General features: G+C 40.7%; 1 protein-coding gene across 1 annotated transcript in view; it reads right to left on the reverse strand.

The window, feature by feature from the left end:
- Positions 1 to 887: 887 nt before the first annotated feature.
- Positions 888 to 21,623, reverse strand: part of plekhg4 (pleckstrin homology domain containing, family G (with RhoGef domain) member 4) — a 172,797-nt gene continuing 152,061 nt past the window's right edge. Inside the window, exons 22-24 of the mRNA XM_072279420.1 lie at positions 19,382 to 19,608; positions 6,697 to 6,769; positions 888 to 1,166 (exon numbers count right to left, since the gene is read on the reverse strand). Of these exons, the coding sequence (XP_072135521.1) occupies positions 6,725 to 6,769; positions 19,382 to 19,608 (272 nt within the window). The 3' untranslated portion in view covers positions 888 to 1,166; positions 6,697 to 6,724. The remainder of the gene's footprint in view (positions 1,167 to 6,696; positions 6,770 to 19,381; positions 19,609 to 21,623) is intronic.

The following is a 21,623-nucleotide window of genomic DNA, read 5'->3' on the forward strand; positions in this document are numbered from 1 at the left end:
GCCATTCTATATTACTTGGCTATTCTGTTAATAATCCAAAGTTCTGTATTCTTCTCAATTATTTAATTTGGTTTACTGATCCATTCTCTCTTATTTCATTTATTTTAATTGCCTGGGCATGTCTCAGTAATAAAACATTCTTGTAACTTCCTGGTTTAGTTTTGGAGTATTCTGTAGATAGCTTGATGACATGATGACTACTAAATGGCTGGGATTGTCTTGAACTTTTAACTTATCAAAATCACTGTTGGAATTGAGAGAATCCATGGTCCCATAAATAATTAGATCTTTGAGGTTAATGGCACCACATTGGCTATGAACTGTATGCAACTCCGTATTAGGAAAAGTTATATATATTATTAAAACTTAAGAAGCCTGAATGAACATCTTATTTTGCAATGTTATTTTTATTTATTTATATTGACCAAACCTGCTTTTGAAAAATATTGTCAAAATGTGCATATAATATTGCTTACTATGTCATGAATAAAAAAATTAAAATCAAAACCACTTCACGGGTATGTTCAATGTTTAATAAACAACTGTAAAGGTATATTCTCATTTTACTGGATAACAACATGTACATTCTTACCAGTAAATTAACTCAATGTTACTTAAGTAAGTAACAACTAATGGCACTTTAGTGATTTCCCTGTTGAGAAGAAAGCTTTTATTCCTCTCCCACTCAAAAACAACATTTGGGCTAAGTGCAATATTTACAGATGCAACAGAAACAATTATGTAGCTTCTATTAAAAAAAATCATTTTTATTATTAATGTTGGTCAATTGGCTACCTATCTAAATTGTTGCCTGTGTAAAAAGCAACCATTATTCAACAAATAGGGTTTTAGTAACCTACTAAAATCAGTTTATGCAAAACACTTAGAAATCGCTAACAGTACCAAGTAAATTATCTGTATAATGAACTTTTATCGAACAGAACAAAAAAGTTTACACATTGTCTACTTGTATAATTTAGATAATATTACATTGTTCATCAAATTTGCAAACATCCAGAAAAGCAAAACTTAAATTCAGGTGGCTGAGTTGCAGTCATTTCATACAATTTACATTTGTACCTTAGGGGTACCAGATCATGCTCCATTTTTGATTCCAGATGTTGAAGAGATTAGCCTTCCCTTCCTGTAATAGACCTGTATGAAATCTAACAGATAAGCATTTGTTAAAACAATGCATCAGATTTATAAACTGCCAAAACAATATGGGAGAAATCCAGTGCTCATTGTCAACATTTCCAATCAACAGTAAATATCACATTAGAAAAGTAGAACTATACATACATTTGCTAAACGTGTTAACCCTTTTTCTTGTACATGTCTCTCTATAAACCCAGTGAAAACACCAGTTTATAATCAATTACAGAGTTGTTTGTCAAGTGGGAAATTGCTCACCGGGTACTAGGCTGAGACTGAAAATATAACAAAACCCCTTTTTAGAAAAGTAGTTAGTTCAGTGTTGGATTAATTCCAAGCACTTCATAATTTCAGGTGTAGTTATGACATCCAGCTGTTAACACTGGTATGATAATACAGACCAAAGCAGTACAGACAAAACAATTTCTTAGCAATAAATCGGATTCTGATCCTTTGTCTATTTCTGTTTCTCACTGGAAGTATGGCTGAATAGATTAGTAGCTAAAGAATATTTAGCCTCTGTCAGTGACACATTAACTTATCTCACTTGTATGTGTTTAAGTAAATCTACTTCTTGGAACTTAGGCTATGTCCACACTAGACCGGATAAATCCGTAACTGAAGCTTTTTCTCTTCGTTTTGACCCTCCGTCCACAGTGAAACAGCGTTTTCCTCCCCCGAAAACTGAGCTTTTCTAAAACGCTCTCCAGAGTGTATAAATCTGAAACCGCCAGTTGGGCGGTGTAGTGTGTACGGGGTAACCGGAGCTTTTTAAAAACACTGTCATGATGTGCCGGAACAGATGGTGGCAGCAGCGCAGCATTTCATTGTTTTCTTGAACGCAACCTCCAAACACCACAACAACAATATATGACAATAGGTGTGTAACAGCCTGATGTAACATTGTATGCAAATACAAGATAACACTGATGCAGACATGCTTTATACATTTAACAAGGTGCTTTATTATGTATTGCTTGTGCAAACATTCAATAGATGCAATTGTCACTACTTCCAAAATGTCATTTTTAAGTAGTAGTTTATGTTTGGCATAGACATGAAAATGTTAAGGCCAAAAAAGGAAAATTGTAAGTTTCACTTTTACTTAGGTAAAAATAAAATCACTTTTGCCCAGTAACTCGTTTTATTGCACATGTTAAATACAGCAAAATAATACATGGCAAAAGGCAAACAAATGAGGTAACAGCAAATTTCACTTCTGTCCAGTAACAAGCCTTATTGCATTTAGTTGTAGCTGTCGTCCCTTTCATCGGTGAAGAGACTATGGCTGTAGGAAATGTTTCTAGGGTGACCCCTCTGTGGGAGTGGGGAAGATGGTGATGGGGCCACCCGGGGGTCTGTGTGTCCGTATGTGTAGCTATTGTAGTGGCTGTGAGGCTGGTATTGTAGCGGTGAAAAGTACTGGGGGGTGGGGAGCAATCATATTCCTCATCATTGCAAATCCCTCTGCAACAGAGTTAGTCAGTTTTTCAATATTTGGCATCAGCTGAGTCATTCTGTCTGCAAACTCCCGGTCGGTTATCTCCATACGCTCCAGTATTTGTTTTTTTTTAGTTTTAAGTCCTCCTGCGCGAGAACTAACAGCTGTCCATCGTTTGGCAACTTCCTTTTAAGTTTTTCTAGTCTGTAATTGGACAAACGCGCACCAAGTATACCGTTTCCTCTTCGCTTGTTTTCTGTAGATGTGTCCTGCGCATGCCCAGTAGGAGGAGATTCACTTAAATACCTGTTTTAATGTGGATGGAGGTATTTTCAAAAACACCTGATGTGGACGCCTATCGTTTTTACGCCAAACCTGCATTTTCAAAATTATCCGGTCTAGTGTGGACGTAGCCTTAGAGTACCTTTTCTGGTGTGCTAAATATATATCGTATTTAAAGTCAAAGTACATTTATTATCAATGTATGTATACAATTTTGAGATTCATCTCTTTACAGGCAGCCACAAAACAAAGAAACCTAATAGAACCCATTAAAATAAGACCGTCAACACTTAATGTGCAGGAAAACAAAATTTAAAAAAACAAAACGTGCAAATATAAAAGCAAGCAACAACTGAAGTTCACGAAAGTGAGTCCACAGCCACAAAGCCAAACATCACAGCAGCTGATTCAGGAGTCTATTAGTTGCAGGTCACAAGGTTCATTTCAGTGCAAGCATGAGTAAATCTCACGGAGTAGCAAGCTGAACCAGCCCGTCCCTCACCTCCAGCCCCAACACCTCAACCTTTTCAATTTGGCCTGGTGCCTAAATCGTGCAAACTTTAGGTCATTCCACGCTCTCGAAACCAAGCCCTGCCTGCTGCATTGATACACTGTTGAGCCTGGATCAATTTGGCCCATACCCGACCTTTCCAATTTAGGCCAGTGCTTAAATCGATTAGACCTCAGGTTGTATCTTGCTCTTGCGTCTGGGTCCAGTTGCTTCGATTCAAATCTTGGGGATCTCCTTGATTGCAGGCTTGGGCCCCACTGTCTCACCACCACTTGCCTTGCCTCGGTTCAGCTGCATTGAATCACCTGGAAGTCCACTCCAGCAATGGCCAAACATTAGCTCATTCCCTGCTCTTGGGCCCGGGCTCTGCCACCTCGATTCAGCCCGTACACATCGTGCTGCAACCGTCCATTTAACAGTAATTCAGGTTGGATCTCTTATAAACAAACTCTTGATATTGACAAAAGTACATTGAAAACTACAGCAACACACGGAAAATGCTGGAAGAACTCTAAACCCGAAACATTCACTTTTTATTTCCCTCCATTGGTGCTACTTGATCTGCTGAGTTCCTCCAGAATTTGGTATGTGTCTCTGAATTTCCAGCATCTACAGAATCTCTTGTATATTGAAAACTAAGTTGCTGTGATTTATACCCAGAAATGTTACCTTGGCACCACAGGGAGCCTGGTTTTCTATTATTCAGACACTTTACATATACCCAAGAAGGGCCTCAACCCTGAAGACAAACAGTATAACTCCAGTGACTTCAGGACTTTGTTGGAAATTTTGAGAGTCAAGGAGCAATACAACTACTAGTCCTAATTTTCTATGTGTGACCAATGTCATTCTAAGACTCATCTCACCATGTACCTATTCAGTGCTTCTTAAAAGATACTGTCATATCTGCCCTAACCACTTCTGGCAGCTTGTACCATATAATCACCACCCTTTGCATGAAGAAGTTGCCCCTTGGGTCCTTTTTTAATTCTTTCACCTCACCCACAATGTTATGCCCCTGGTTTTGGGGAAAAGACTTGCTGGCTGTCTTATCTGTGCCTATCCTAATTTTAAATACTTCTGTAATTCACCCTTCATTTTTCATTGTTCCAAGAAATAAAGACCAAGTCTGGTTAATCTCTCCAATGAGTTTAATGGGAGCAGAAAATAGAGAAACAATCCACACCCTAGCTCTGACCACAAATCTACCCAGACTCCTAAACTCCACGGCAAGAGAGAGTTTGGCCAGCATTTACCTGTCTCAATGATGGGGGAGAAAGGAATATACAGTTCTTCAGAAAAGTCCAGATATTCTGAGGATTGGAAGAGTAATTTTTTGCAGATGCCCTGCAATGATCCCACCAGTATCACCACTGATGTATCACCATTAGAAATCATGCCAGTAGAAAGCACACCCTGTTATATTAAGTATCCTCTGACCTTTCGAAGGTGTTTGAAAAACCTGCGAGACCTGAAGCCGTTCTGTTATTTTTCTTGTATCAGCAAAGTATTCTTTTAAATACACTTCAATACCGTAAAGTCACATATTGCATTTTTAGTTAGCAGGTCAGTTATGGTGAAGTGTGTTCAGGCTGAATCAAGGTGGTAGGGTCTGGGTCAGAGAGTGGGGAATGAGCCAGTGTTTGGCCATTGGCCATTACTGGAATGGACCTGGAGGCAATTCAATGTGGCAGAAGTGAGGTGAGGCAGAGTCGAGGTGGAGCCTGGGTCCAAGAGCGAGCAATGTCCTGAGGTTTGGGTGATTTAGGCTCCAGGCCAGATTTGAAAAGATCAGGGTTTCAGGGCTAGAGGTGAGCATCGGACTGGTGTTCAGCTTGCTGTTCTGCGAGGTTTACTCGTCTCTGGACTGAACTGAGGCTGTGAACTGCAATTAACTCACTTCCATGAACTACAGTTCTGAATGCTACTTGCTAACTTTTATTGTTTGCATGATTTTCGTATTACACATTTTGCACACTAAGTGTTTGGCAGTCTTCTTTTGTTTCAATAGGTTCGATTTGGTTTCTTTGTTTTGTGCCTGCCTATAAGGAGACAAATCTCAAGATTGCATAAAGTATACATCCTTTGATAATAAACGTACTTTGAACTACTATGAATAACTAACAGTTGCACCCAAAAGATCAAATTTATCTTGGCAAGGAAGGGAATGTGTGGGAAGAATTAGTCGCATAATTAGATGAGTGTCTAAGAACGAATTACGACGGATATGCCGAGTCCATTTTCCAGTGGTACGATTTCTCCTGAAGTGATCAATAACACAGCCTTCCATTATAGTGCAAAGAACCCTTTTTACTAATGCAACAAGTTCCAGTTAATTGGCCATAGGTTAGCAGGACCAGCTGCTTAATTGGGACAACTCTAAAGGACAAAAACAAATGAAGAAAATAGCTGAGATTCACTTTGTTTATTTCAGACAATATGCTGAACATTTTCTCACTAGCATCAGTAGTGTGCAAGTCTGCACAATGTTTAACAAGTGTAGCCATGGGAGTAACATGAGCAGTGAACGCAAGAAGATCAATGTAAATTTAGCAGTAACAGCACAGCTAACCAAGTTCCTGTTTGCAAACCACTATCATTGAACATTTATTGAATCTGAACAAGGATTCTCTGAATCAAATTTTCCCACACAAAAGCACAATTTAAACAATAAAATTAATTGTAATCAAATTTTATCCCATTAATCTTTACTCTTTGATTTACAGGAAACTTTCTATTAGTAAGATTATTTGAGAGCTTGTTGGGGTTTTTAATGGCTGAAGAATCTAGAGGTGGCACAGGGCTCTGGAACAATGTCAGCCATTTACAATTGAGATGAGAGGAAACATTTTCCACCATAAAATGTTTAAACAAATATTCTTTATTTTCATTAAGAAATAAGGAATTTAATATTTTTCCATAGGATATGAGTATCATCTACTGCTTGTCCATCCCCAACTCCCTTGAACTGAGGAAGAAATTAAGAATCAACCTCACAGGTGGATCTGGAGACACATATTGGTCAAACTGGGTAATGATAATAGATTTCCTACCCTGAAATACCTGAGTGAATTAGGTTATTTTTGAAACAGCAATCCAATTAGTTTCATAGTCCTTCTGCTGATTTTCTTCCCAACGTAAGTATTTGAATTTAAATTCCCAGCTGCAATGGTGCATTGCAGGTTCCTGCCTCTAGATCAACAATGCAACTATACTATGTACTCTACAAAGTTGTTGAAAGAATTTTTGCATGGGTACATAAATGAAATAGTTAAAGAATAATGAAAGAAAACAATGCTGGACTTACTTTGACAAAGCAGGATGTGGAGCACAACTCAGACCACTGTGGATGGACTAATAGCAATTTGAATTGATTGCGGCTGAACAGAAGAAAAGTTTAAAGAAAGCAGTTAATGATCCACACTAAAGAGAATATGAATGAACTTTATACTCATTATTGGATTTACAAAGACACGGAATGGCACAGGAAGTATTTATAGAGCAGAATTATACAGTATTACTTGACAAATATCAGGCTTTCTCCATAAACACGCAGAATAATTCAAAGTTCAAACTAACTTTATTATTGAAGTACATATATGTTATCATATACAACCCATTTTCATTTTTCTGTGGACATACTCAATAAATCCAATAACCCTAAAAGAATCCATGAAAGACCATACAAGCAGGACAGACAAACAGTGTGGAAAAGACAACTGTGCAAATACAAAAAGAAATAATAATAATAATAGTAACAACAAATAAGCAATAAATATCAAGAACATGAGATGAAGAGTCCTTGAAAATGAGATGAAGAGTCCTTGAAAATGAGATTTTTCCACTGTGCAGTGTCAGCATCAGAGGCCTAAACTTAGCACCAAATAAAAGGAAAGCAGGGTCAAGTAGAGTGTCCATTGTCAGAGTGTGCCAGTGATAGAGTGGGAAAGCTTCGGTAAGAACTGGTGGAGATACAGGTAAGAAGAAACAAGCAGTTTTTTTTGAAGTACAAAGTGAGAGTTCAGGACGCCTGATAGTTTCCCTGATGACCTCATCTGTGCACCCAACTTCAACTCCTGACTGACCGGGTCAAGGAGTTGGTGCTGGAGTTATTTGTACTCAAGATCGTTGGGAAGGCTGAAGACATTATAGATGAGACTTTTGAAGAGGTGGACACACCTAGAGTATAGGCTTCGGACAGTAGATGGGTGACCACCAGGAGCGATAAGGGGATTAAGAAGTCAGTGCAGGGTTCCTCTGTGGCCATTCTCCTCAGCACTAAGTATACCTCTTCGAATACTGCTGGGTGTGGGGAAGATGGGGAGATGACCCCATCAGGGCACAACAGCAGCAAAGGGTAAAGTCAGGTAGTACAGTAGTGATAGAGGACTCAATAGTTAGGGGGACAGACAGGAGAATCCATGGCTGCAAAAGAGACACCAGGATGGTGTGTTGCCTCCCAGGTGCTAGGATGTAGGATGTATCAGAGCAGCTGCAGAATATTCATAGGGGGGGAGGGTGGAACAGCCAGAGGTCATGATGCATATTGACACCAATAACATTGGCAGAAATGGGTAAGAGGTCCAAAGAGATGATGAATTTAGTTAAGAAGGAAAAGGAAAAGTATATAAAGCTTCAGAAGTTAGGATCAAATGGAGCTCGTGAGGATTATAATGAGGCCAGAAAAGAACTAAAGAAGGGAATTAGGAAAGCCAGGAAGGGCCATGAAAAGACTCTGGCAAGTAGGATGAAGGTGAATCCCAAGGCATACTATAAATACATCAAAAGCAAAAGGATAGCCAGGGAGAGGGTAGGACTATTCAAGGATAAAGAAGGGAACATTTGCTTGGATGTGGAGAATGTCAGTGAGATACTTATGAGTACTTTGCTTCAGTACTTAACAAGGAAAAGGACATGCAGGACCAGGAGATCAATGCTAAGTGTATAAATATGTTAGGGCGCATAGAGGTCAATGAGCAGGAAGTGTTGGGTGTCCTAATGAGTGTTAAGCTGGATACGATATCAGAGCTTAATGGGATTTACCCCAGGTTACTGAAGAAGGCAAGAGACAAGATTGCTCGGTGAGTCTCACGTCAGTTGTAGGGGAATTGCTGGAGAAAATTCTTAGGGATAGGTTTCATCTGGAAACTTATGGCCTAATTAAAGGAGAGTCAGCATGCCTTTGTTAGAGGCAGGTCGTGTCTTTACCAACTTGATTGATTTTGTTGACAATGTGACGAGAGAGATTGATCAAGGTAGGGCAGTGAATGTTGCTGACATGGATTTTAGTAAGACATGTGACGATGTCCCTCATGGGAGGCTAATCCAGAAGATGCATGAGGTTTGCAGCAAATTGGCTCTCTGGATTCAGAACTGGCTTGTGCATAGAAGATAGGGTAATGGTTAAAGGAACTTATTCAAGCTGGAGGTCTGTAATGAGTGGTGTTCTGCAGGGGTCTGTGCAAGGACCTCTGCTGTTTGTAATATATATAAATGACCTGAACAAAAGTGTATATTTGTGGGTTAGTAAGGTTGCAGGTGATATGAAGATTGGAGGAGTTGCGGATAGTGTAGAAGACTAGCAAAGAATACTGCGCGATATACTGTAGATCAGTTGCAGATATGGGCAGAGAAATAACAGATGGAGTTTAACCCAGATAAATGTGAGGTGTTGCACCTTGGTAGGGCAAATGCAAGGAGACAGTACACTGTTAAGAATCAGAATCAGGTTTAATATCATCGGCATATGTTGTGAAATTCGTTAACCTTACAGCAGCAGTACAATGAAATATATGATAAATAAATAGAGAACAAAATCTGAATTATATTAAGTATATAATAGTTAAATATCAAATACAGGTGTCCCCCGCTTTTCGAACATTCGCTTTACGAAACCTCACTGTTACGAAATACCTACATTAGTACCCTGTTTTCGCTTTCAGAAGGTGTTTTCACTGTTATGAAAAAAAAATCAGCGCGCAATAAAAGGCAGCGCGCACCCCAAGCAGCCGCTCTCCCCGGATTCGGAACTGTATTCTCACTGGCATTGCTTAAACACGTGCCTGTGAGCAGCTGTTTGCAAGATGAGTTCTAAGGTATTGGAAAAGCCTAAAAGAGCTCATAAGGGTGTTATACTTAGCATAAAACTAGACATAATTAAGCGTTTCGATCATGGTGAACGAAGTAAGGACTAAGTGAGTTTGGCTTGTGGAAGCTGACGAACATGATGTTGAAGAGGTTTTGGAATCCCATGACCAAGAACTGATAGTTGAAGAGCTGATGCAATTGGAAGAGGAAAGGATAACAATTGAAATTGAATGCAGTAGCGAACGGACCGAAAGTGAAGTTGTCCAGGAACTGAACGTGAAGCAACTGCGTGAGATTTTCGCTGCAATAATAAAGTACGACTTTAATTTTGAAAGAGTGCGTAGGTTTAGGGGATATTTGCAGGATGGTTTGAGTGCTTACAAAGAACTGTATGATAGAAAAATGCGTGAGGCTCAGCAGTCAAGCAAGCCTTCCGCATCAGCCACAGTCGACGACGAACCTCAACCTTCGACATCGAGGCAGGCAGTCCTATGAGAAGATGAGCTGACTGCTCTAATGGAAACAGACGACGAGATGACACCCCAGTGTCCCACCACCCCGCGATTCACAGAGAATGCAGCGGTAGCCGGGAGGCACACAGCACATCTTTAAGAAAAAAAGCCAAAATAAACAAGCTAATTAATTGGGTGCCACCTGACACGTAATTGTCGGCCCAGATCATAGACGACGCAATCCGAAATCGGCACTGATCTGGGCTGACAATTACGTGCCCGGCGGCACCTAATTAATTAGCATGTTTATTTCGGCTTTTTTCTTAAAGATGTGCTGGATGCCTCCCAGCCACCGCTGTACCCCTGCGTGCTTCGCGGTTCGGTATCTGTCGGCGGCCTGGAGGGTGGTAGCCACTGCACCACCCAACCTGCGACAACTCAATCTAACACACCATCATCAGTGTGCTCAGCGCTGAACCAATTCCAGTAAGTGATACTACACTGTACATACATTATTTCTACTTCATATAGGCTGTGTATTTTTACATGTTATTTGATATGATTTGGCAGCTTCATAGCTTAAAGGTTACTGGACAGCGCTTGCGCCATGTTTTTGCCAACCGCGCTTGCGTGAGATTTTCTGCTGACGGCGCCTGCCCGAGATTTTCGCTACAGAGAACAGTGCAGTAATGATTGTGGAAAAGTATTTCTACTTTATATAGGCTGTGTATTTATCATATCATTCCTGCTTTTACTATATGTTACTGTTATTTTAGGTTTTATGTGTTATTTGGCATGATTTGGTAGTTTATTTTTGGCTCTGCGAATGCTCACAAATTTTTCCCATATAAATAAATGGTAATTGCTTCTTCGTTTTACGACATTTCGGCTTCCGAACCGTTTCATAGGAACGCTCTACCTTCGGATGGCGGGGGAAACCTGTAGTCAAGTTAAAAATAAGTAGTGCCAGCCAGAATGCTCTCCACAGTACATCTGTAGTTTTCAAGTATTTTAGTTGACAAGTCAAATCTCCTCAAAGTCCGAATGAAATATAGCCATTGTCTTGTCTTCTTTATAAATGCACCAATATGTTGCAACAAGGTTAGGTCCTCAGAGACAGTGACACCCAGGAACTTGAAATTATTCACTCTCTCCACCTCTGATCCTTCTATGTGGATTGGCTGGTGATCCCTTGTCTTACTCTGTCTGAAGTCCACAATCAGTTCTTTGGTCTTGCTGACCAAAGGCCCTCAACAGTGTTGCTGAGCAGAGTGATGTGGGGTCCAAGTTCATAGCTCCATGAAAGTGGCTACACAGTTCAATGAGGTGGTTAAGAAGACTTATGGAATATTTGCTTTTATTAGTCAAGGCACTGAGTTCAAAAGTCAAGAGGTTATGTTGCACCTTTATGAAACTCTGGTTTGGCCACATCTGGAGTATTGCCTACAGTTCTGGTTGCCCCGCTATAGGAAGGATACTGAGGTTTTGAAGTGGGTGCAGAAGAGGTTTACCAGGATGCTGCCCGGTTTAGAGGGCATGTGCAGCTGGACAAACTTTGGTTGTTTTCTTTGAAGCACAGAGGCTGAGGTGAGATCTGATAGAGGTTTATAAGATGATGAGAGGCATAGGTAAGAGTAGACAGGTAGTATCTTTTTCTCAGGTTAGAAATATCTAATGTCAGCAGGCATGCACTGAAGGTGAGAGAAGGTGGGTTCAAAGGGGATGTGGGGGTAAGTTTATTACTCAGAGAGTGGTGGATACCTGGAATGTTCTGCCTGGTATGATGGTAGAGGCAAACACATTAGAGGCTTTTAAGAGAAGTTTAGATACGCACATGACTGTGAGAAAGATGAAGAGATATGGACATTGTGTAGGTAGGAGGGATTAGCTTTTGGGAGTTTTGATTTACTTTTTAGTTGGTTTGGCACAACATTGTGGGCCGAAAGGCCTGTTCCTGCGCTGTACTATTTTATGTTTTAAGTTTTTATTTACTCTGCAATGTGGTACAGGCTAGGAAAGTAACATTACAAGAATGAGAAACTGTATTGATAAGACATGCATAATCTTGGGGAAGATGACCTCTAAATTATTTAACTTTACTAATGATATCTTGTTAACTCTCTCTGGAAAAACAGCAATGACTTCAACTAAAACCCTAAGCCTTCAATATGCATGAGCTACAAAAGAACACAAGAAAATAAGAGCAGAACCAAGCCATCAGGTACTTCAAGCCTTCTTCACTGTTTAAAATGATCATATTTGATGTACGCTGAATTCAACTGCATGCTTGAAAGAGAAAATAAAACTATAGCTATGAGGATCCCTGCAGCATCTGGTGATCCTGTAATGTCTGTCTCAGAGGTCGATGTTAGATAGTCTTTCAAGAGGGTGAACCCTCGCTCGGCCCCGACGGGGTACCTGGTAGGGCCCTGAAAAACTGTGCCAATCAATTGGCGGTGTGTTCAAAGACATATGTTAGAGATGGAAGATCCCACCTGCTTCAAAAGGGCAACAAACAAAGCAATGCCCAAGAAGAGCAGGGTGAGCTACCTTAACGACCATTGTTCAGTAGCCCAATAGCATTCACATCTACAGTGATTAAGAGCTTTGAGAAGTTGGATATGGCTAGAATTAACTCCTACATCAGCAAGGACCTGGACCCACTGCAATTTGCCTATTGCCACAACTGGTCTACAGCAGATGCAATCTTATTGGCTCTTCACGCGGCATTAGATTACCTAGACAATATTAATTCTTATGTTCGGCTGCTGTTTACTGATTACAGCTCAGCATTTAACACAATCATTCCTCCAGGTATGATAGAAAAAACTCCAAAACCTGGGCCTCTATACCTTCCTCTGCAATTGGATCCTCAACGTCCTTACCAGAAGACCGCAGTCTGTGCGGATTGGAAAAAACATCTCCACCTCACTGACAGCCAACAGTGGCAAATCTCAAGGATGTGTACTTATCCCACTCTCTACACCCATCACTGTGTGGCTAGGCATAGCTCAAATGCCATCTATAAATTTGCCGACAACACAACTATTTGCAGAGGCCATATCAGCAGTGGGAGAAGAGGTTTCTTGCAGGTCGGCGACGCTTGTTTAAAAAGAGAGCTTCGTGGGCATTTGGCCATTGCAAAGGCCCTATCAACAGCAGGAGCAGAGTACTGCAAACTAAATAAAAGTACAGGAAGGACAAGCGGAGTGGCCATTGTCAGGAGTAGGCCAATGGGCGAGAGTAGAAGCGTCAGGCTTTGGCTCAAAGGAAGCTTCAGCTTAGAAGAGGCATTGGCTCTGGGTAAGCTTCTCTTAAGGTTTTCTTTCTGTTTTTCTCTTACTGTAGCTGGTGTAGTAAATGGCGGTTGTGTGTTCTTCATGCCGGATGTTGGGAGTCCTGGGAGACCCAAAGTCTCCCAGGGAACTACATCTGCGTGAGTGCATCCAGGTGCAGCTCCTTGAAGACCGTGTTTGGGATCTGGAGCAGCAGCTGGATGACCTTCGGCTTGTACAGGAAAGTGAGGAGATAATTAATCAGAGTTACAGGGAAGTAGTCACCCGAAGTTGCAGAAGGCGAGTAGCTGGGTGACTGTCAGGAGGAACGGAAATGTAAATAGGCAGTTAGAGCAGAGCACACCTGTGGCCATTATACCACTTTGGACACTTTTGTGGGGGATGACCTCCCAGGGGAATGCCACGGCGACCGGGTTACAGACACTGAGCATGGGTCCATGGTGCAGAAGCGAAAAAGAGACAAGAAGGGAGCAGTAGTGACAGAGGACTCAATAGTCAGGGAAACAGACAGCAGGTTCTGTGGACATGAATGGGACACCCAGATGGTATGTTGCCTCCTAGGTGCCAGGGTCATGAACATCTCAGATCGCATCCACAACATTTTGGAGAGGGAGGAAGAGCAGCCAGATGTCTTGGTACATATTGGTACCAACGACATAGGAAGGAAAAGCAAAGAGGTACTGCTGGACATTGCTTGTACTGGCTAGTTATTTGATTTTATTTATTGTTTGTTTATTTTATTTGTTGTTTTATAGCATTGAGTACAAGAGTTGCAAACCCATTTTCACTGTATTAGTGCATGACAAATTGTACTATGCAAGGACAATAAAGATATTTCATTTCATTTCAAAAGAGATTTTCGAGAGCTAGATAGAAAGCTGAGACGCAGTTGGCGCAGTGGGCAGGGCTTCAGGTCCTTGGATCACTGGGATCTCTTCTGGGGGAGGTATGACCTGTTCAAAAGTGATGGGTTGCACCTAAACCCGAGGGGGACCAATATTCTCGCGGGCAGGTTTGTTAGAGCTGTTGGGCTGTTGGAAAGGGTTTAAAACTAATTTGGCAGGGGGTGGAAACTGGAGTGATGAGACTCAGGATGTTAAAAAAAAGTAAAGATAGCATACAGTCAGACTGTCAGGAAGGGCAGGCAGGTGATGGGACATAGTTACAGCCAACAGGGTGAGTATCAGTACATTAGGGATGCAAAATCAAAAAGAGTAGCAAATATGGTACTCAACGTATTGTATCTCAATGCACAGAGTATAAGAAATAAGGTGGAAGATCTTGTTGCATTATTACAGATTGCCAGGTAAGGTGTTGTGGCCATCACTGAATCATGGCTGAAGGATGGTTGTAGTTGGGTGCTGAATGTCCAAGGTTACACATTGTATTGGAGGGATAGGAAGGAAGGCGGAGGGGGAGGCATGGCTCTGCTGGTAAAGAATGGCATCAAATCAGTAGAAAGATGTGACATAGGATCAGAAGATGTTTAATCCTTGTGGGTTGTGTTAAGCAACTGCAAGAGTAAAAGGATCCTGATGGCAGTTCGATACAGGCCATCCAACAGTGGCTGGGTGGTGGACCACAGGTTACAACAGGAAATAGAATAGGCGTGTCAAAAGGGCAATGTTGTGCTAGTCAGGGGAGATTTTAACATGCAGGTCAACTGGGAAAATCAGGTTGGTAATCAATCTCAAGACAGTGAGTCTGTTGAAAGCTTAAGTGATGGCTTTTTAGAGCAGTTTGTCATTAAGCCTACTAGGAAATCAGCTATACTGGCTTGGGCATTATGTAATGAACCGGAGGCGATTAGGGAGCTTAAGGTAAAAGAACTCTTAAGAACCAGTGATCATAATATGATTGAGTTCAACTTGAAATTTGATAGTGAGAAAGTAAAGTTTGACGTAGCAGTATTTCAGTGGAGTAAGGGAAATTACAGTGGTATGAGAGAGGAGTTGGCCAAAGTAAATCGGAAGAAGATAAGCTGACTCTGACAGGGCGCCAGAAGACTGGAAAATTGCGAATGACACTCCACTCTTTAAGAAAGGAGGAAGGCAGGAGAAAGAAAATCATAGACCAGTTAGCCTGACCTCAGTGGTTGGGAAGATGTTAGAGTCAACTGTTAAGGACGAGGTGATGGAGTACTAGGTGGCACAGGGCAAGATAGGACAAAGTCAGCATGGTTTCCTTAAGGAAAAATCCTGCCTGTCGAACCTGTTGGAATTCTTTGAGGAGATTAGAAGTAGGATAGATAAAGGGGATGCAGTGGATATTGCGTATTTGAACTTTCAGAAGTGCCACACATGAGACTGTTTACCAAGTTAAGAGCCCGTGGTGTTACAGGAAAGTTACTAACATGGTTACAGCATTGGCTGCTTGGAAGAAGGCAGTGAGTGGGAATAAAAGGATCCTTGTCTGGTTGGTTGCTAGTGACTAGTAGTGTTCTGCAGGGGTTGGCGTTGGGACCACTTCTTTTTATGCTGTATATAAATGATTTAGATGATGAAATAGATTGCTTTATTGTCAAGTTTGCAGATGATATGAAGATTGGTGGGGGGCAGGTAGTGTTGACGAAACAGGTAGGATGCAGGAGGACTCAGACAGGTTAGGAGAATGGGTAAGAAAGTGGCAAATAAATTATAATGTTGGAAAATGCATGGTCATGCAGTTTGGTAGTAGAAATAAATACGCGGACTATTTTCTAAACGTGGAGAAAATCCAAAAATCTGAGATGCAAAGGGACTTGGCAGTCCTTGTGCAGAACACTCTAAAGGTTAACTTGCAGGCTGAATCGGTGGTGAGGAAAGCAAATGCAATGTTAGCATTCATTTCATGAGGTGTAGATACAAGAGCAGGGATGTGATGCTGAGGCTTTATAAGGTACTGGTGAGGCCTCACCTTGAGTACTGTGTACAGTTTTGGGCTCCTCATCTTAGAAGTAATGTGCTGGCATTGGAGAGGATCCAGAGGAGGTTCACAAGGATGATTCCAGGAATGAAAGCGTTATCATACGAGGAATGTTTGATGGTTCCGGGTCTGTACTCACTGGAATTTAGAAGGATGAGTTGGGATCTCACTGAAAACTTTTGAATGTTGCACGGCCTAGACAGAGTAGATGTAGAAAGGATGTTTCCCCATGGTGGGAGAGTCTAGGACAAGAGGGCATAAACTCAGAAGAGAGGGGCATCCATTCAAAACAGTGATGCAGAGAAATTTCTTTAGCCAGAGGGTGGTGAATTTGTGGAATTTGTATTTAAGGCAGAGATTGATAGGTTGTTGATTGGAGAACCTATCAAAGGTTATGGGAAGAAGGCTGGGAAATGGGGTTGAGGAGGATACGAAAAAAGGATCAGCCATGACTGAATGGTGGAGCAGACTTGATGGGCCAGTTGGCCTAATTCTGCTCCTATGTCTTACAGTCTTATGGTCTAACTATTACTGGCAGAATTTCAGATGGTGACGAGAAGGCACACAGGAGGGAGATACATTCAGCTAGTTGAGTGGTGTCGCAGCAACAACCTTGCACTCAAGGTCAGTAAGACCAAAGAGCTGAAAGGGTAAGACGAGGGAACACACACCAGTCCTCCTGGAGAGATCAGAAGTGGAAAGAGTGAGCAATTTCAAGTTCCTGGGTTCAATCATGGCCCAACATATTAATGCAGTTATAAAGGAGGTGAATATTTCACTTGAAGTTTGAGAATTGGTATGTAACCAAACACACTCGCAAATTTCTACAGATGTACCACAGAGAGCATTCTAACTGGCTGCATCAACATCTGGTATTCACTGCACAAGATCGAAATAAGCTGCAGAAAAAACACTTTTTGGGCTTCCAGCTGGGTATATGTATCAATTATAACCGACGTTTCAATGACAAACTCCACCATCCTCATCAGGGATAATACCCAACATTTCAAGTCAGGTGGTATTTATACCCCAAAATCTGTCCCTCCTGATTGGTTAGACCCCATTCAGCCATGTTTCTGCTCTCCTGCCTTGTTTGCAATCAAATTCCAGTTTTAACTTAGGGCGAGGCCTTTGTCTTTAATTCTTTTCCTCCAGTTTTATTTCAACAGCTTCCTTTACCAGGCAGTCCCAAAAGCCACAGTAATTTTGTACCGTCAAAGTCAATCCTATGGCCATTGTGAATGCAACGTTCTGCAACTGCTGATTTCTCCGGGTAATCCAAACAGATACCCCTCCTGCGCTTCTTGAAGCGGGTTTCCACCTTGCATTCCCCTGGCTGATATTCGCTGCTTTGCATTCATAGGGAATCCTGTAAATGCCAGCCTACCTGAGTCCCTGGTCATCTTTGACCCATATAAGCTGTGATTTGAGCTTCTTTATGGGCTTGTGGATGATATTAATCCAGTATTTCTGGTAATCCTTCCAAAAACCATGGAAATATAGGGGAGATGGGTGGTTAGTGATAGGTTCCTCTTCGTTGTTAGGTTTCCTAGCTTTTCTGTCAGCCCTTCACCTTGTAGATATTCTGTAGGTACGTCATGTGTAATTGTATTATTTCCTCCAGGAGGCTCTCCAGGTCTGAAATAGCTTTCTCATTGTTAACCAAAGTAGAAAGAAACACTCTACATTGGGAAGCATGATGGTGGCTGTTACTGTTGATGTACAAGTCCGTGTGAGTGGGTTTCCAACAGACACTATGTCTGAGGCTACCATTCGGTTCCATTCGTATTAGAATGCCCAGGAATGGGAGGCAACCATTCTTTTCCATCTCCACTGTAAATTAAATATTTGGATGTATACCATTCAGATGGTCGTGGAACTGTTGAAGTGTCCGGAGTCCATGATGCCACACTACAAAGGTGTCATCAATGTATTATTCGTCATATTCACTGGGATAGCACTAAATCCTTTTCTTTTCAAGCTGCAGAAAGATGTAAACTCAGTAAGCTCCATCATGGACACTAGCTTCCCCAGAATCCATTACATCTTCAAGGAACGATGCCTTAAAAAAGCAGCATTCATCATTAAAGGACCCTCCATCACCCAGGACATGCCTCTTCTCATTGCTACCATCAGGAAGGAGGTACAGGAGCCTGAAGGCACATACACAACGATTCAGAAGCAGTGAACCCATGAACACTACTTCACTATTTTTGCACTACTTATTTAATTCAACTTTATATATACAGTATATATACTTCTTACTGCAATTCCTGTAATGCCATAGGATTTTAACTTGTTAAGGGGCCTCATGTATTGCATTTTATTAAATGGCTTCTGAAAATCCAAGTAAATGACCTTCACTACCTCTCCTTTGTCCACCCTGCTTGTTACTTCTTTGAAGAACTCTAACAGATTTGTCAGGCAAGATTTTACTTTTTACAGAAACCATGCTGATTTTGATTTATTTTATCATTAGTCTCCAAGTACCCCAAAACCTTAGTAATTGACTCCAACACTCTCCCAGCCACTGAGGTTAGTCTAACTGGCCTATAACTTCCTTTCGTTTGCCTTCCTCCCTTAAAGAGTGGAGTGACATCTGCAATCTTCCAGTCCTCTGGGACCATGCGAGAATCAAGCGATTCTTGAAAGATGATGACCAATGCAACCATTATCTCTTCAGCAACCTCTCTCAGGACTCTGGGATGTAGTCCATCTGGTCCAGGTGACTTACCCACCTTAAGACCTTTGACAACAAATTTCACCAGTGATATTAAACCTGATTCGGTACGATTATTCTACATTTCTTCCTCAATTTATCAGATGTTTATACACCTCCATTTTAAATACTGCTAATGATCTATATATCAAGTATTAATATCAAATACCAAATATTGAAGTATTTCAATAACTATCATAAACATTGCTTCTATTCTTTAGTGAAAATAAGCTGTTGCCATTTACAACTCTTCCAAATCCATCATTTCTAACTTGTCTCAGCACCAATTTTTTGCAGTTATTCAGATAGTCACCCTTTGACAAACCTTCCCTTTTGTTCCATTTCTGCGCTGGAATTAACTTTCTCCATTTCAAGTGATCCCGTAAAGTTAACTTTCATAAAATGAAATCTATCATGTATTTCTGGCATGTATATCCTAATTTCACTAATTACAGATTGTACTTAACTATCAGTAGAAAGCATTTTAAAATATTAAAACAGTAAAAAAAGATTAAGTATACAATCTATACCTACCGTTGAAATATATTGCCGATTTAAGAATCGAGGTTTATCTTCCTTTGTAGAAGGAGTAAAAGAACTCTGCTTCGACTCCAGGAAGGAATAGGAGGCAGATGTATCAGAAGGAGATCCTGTCTCTTCAGACAGATTTTCAGGAAGAAGACTGGAGACACAGCCACTATCAGACCCACTTGAACCACTACCAGATATGCAATGGAAAGATGACTCTGAGCTTTCGGTTGCTTAATTAGAATCAGAAGAAAATTAATTAAAATCAAAATCAAAAAGTTATACAGCAATTGGCAAGATGTTTTTAAACCCCTTCAGAACATGGATGTCATTTGGCAAATTATTTTGACAACTTATTTTACTGTTCGTTTAAGTCAGCTATCTAGTAATTTCATTCTAAAGGTACAATAATACCTTACTGGATCTTTCTGGATCCTTGCATTCATTCATTTAGACATGATCATATTTACTTTCAATATTTATTTTGCCAAGTAGTATTCATACACAGATGTAATAATGCAGACATTTTATATTTCTGCAGAGTATCTATAAATAATTTGCTGAAGTCTTACATTAGTTAATAATTATCCTGTTAGGGTACATCAATATCAAAAGATTGCAGAATGAATAAACTCAGTTTTCAAACATAATCAGAATCAGGTTTATTAACACTGACATATATCATAAAATTTGTTGTTTTGCGGTAGTATAGTTCAACTGCAAGACAACAGATTTATTTATTGTGATTTAGTTATTTTTTGGGATACAACACAGAACAGGCCTTTCTTCCACTTCCAGCCCTTTGAGTTATGTTGCGGCAACCTCTGATTTAACCCAAGCCTAATCACAGGACAATTTACAATGACCAATTAACCTACCAACTAGTGCATCTTTGGACTGAGAGAGGAAACCAGAGGACCTAGAAAAAACCATGTGATGGCGGAGGGAAAGAAACTGTTCCTAAAATTTTGAGTATCAGAACGTAGGCTCCTGTAACGTTTAGCTGATGGTAGTAATGAGAGGAGGGAATATCCTGGCTGGGGAGGATCCTTAATAATGGATGTCACTTTCTTGAGGTGTTATCTTTTAGAGATGTCCTTGATGGTCAAAAGACTAGTGCTCATGATAGAGCTGGTTGAGTTTACAACCTTCTGCAGCTTTTTCCAATACTTGGCGCATTGGTGCCTCCATACCAGATAGTGATGCAACCAGTCAGAATGCTCCCAGTCATCTGTATAAATTTGCTAGTCTTTGATGACATATCACCTACTGGGTATAAGATAGAAAAATATCCCACAGAACTTTATAAAGACAAGGAAAAAGAGAAGTACACAATTCAAGTTGAGTACTTCTTATCCGAAATGCTTGGGACCAGAAGTGCTTCGGATTTTTCAGATTTTGGAATATATAATGAGACAGCTTGGGATCACCATAATTTCTGACTCTAAATTTATATGCTACCTTTAAGTAGAATTAGAAAAAGGCTAATCATCCCATCATGTCCACTTGGCTGCCTACCAGAACAACTTTCCTGTTCCAACCACCAGCTACTTGTCATATTATGAGCTTCACAGCCACAAATATCAGCATGAACATTATAGGAACTATTCAACAGCAACAGCCACATCATCTGCATTTTGCACATCTCTCTTTCTAGCAGAAGCTAACACAACAGAAAACAGCAACAAACCAAAGGACATAGACAGACTTGATGTCCACAGTGTAGTGTAGAAGGTTGTTGTAATTTACAGTAGGGTACTGATAGGATGCACAGCTGGACTGAGAAGAGACAAGTAAGAGTTCAAGCCAAAAAAGCATGAACTGATAAACTTTGTTAGCTGAACTGGAAGGCAGAGTACAAAGTTAATGGCAAAATTTTTAGCAGTGTGGAGGAAAAGAAGGGTCTTTGGTTCCCATTCATAGATCCCTCAAAGTTGCCGCACAAGTTAATATGGTGCTTAAGAAAGTGTATGGTGTGCTGGCCTTCATCAGTTGAGAAATAAGTTTCAAGAGCCACGAGGTAACGTTGCAACTCTCTAAACTCTGGTTAGACCACATTGGAGTACTGGTTTTGGTTCTGCTTGCCTTATTAAAGAATGAATGTGAAAGCTTTAGAGGGTGCAGAGGAGATTTACCAGGATGCTGCTTGTATTAGAGAGCATGCCTTATGATAATATGTTGAGTGAGCTAGGGTTTCTCTCTCTTGGAAGAAGGATGAGGATGAGAAGGGAGAAGGAAGAAGGAAAGA

Source organism: Mobula birostris, chromosome 15 (genome assembly GCF_030028105.1).
Source record: "Mobula birostris isolate sMobBir1 chromosome 15, sMobBir1.hap1, whole genome shotgun sequence".
NCBI lineage: Eukaryota > Metazoa > Chordata > Chondrichthyes > Myliobatiformes > Myliobatidae > Mobula > Mobula birostris.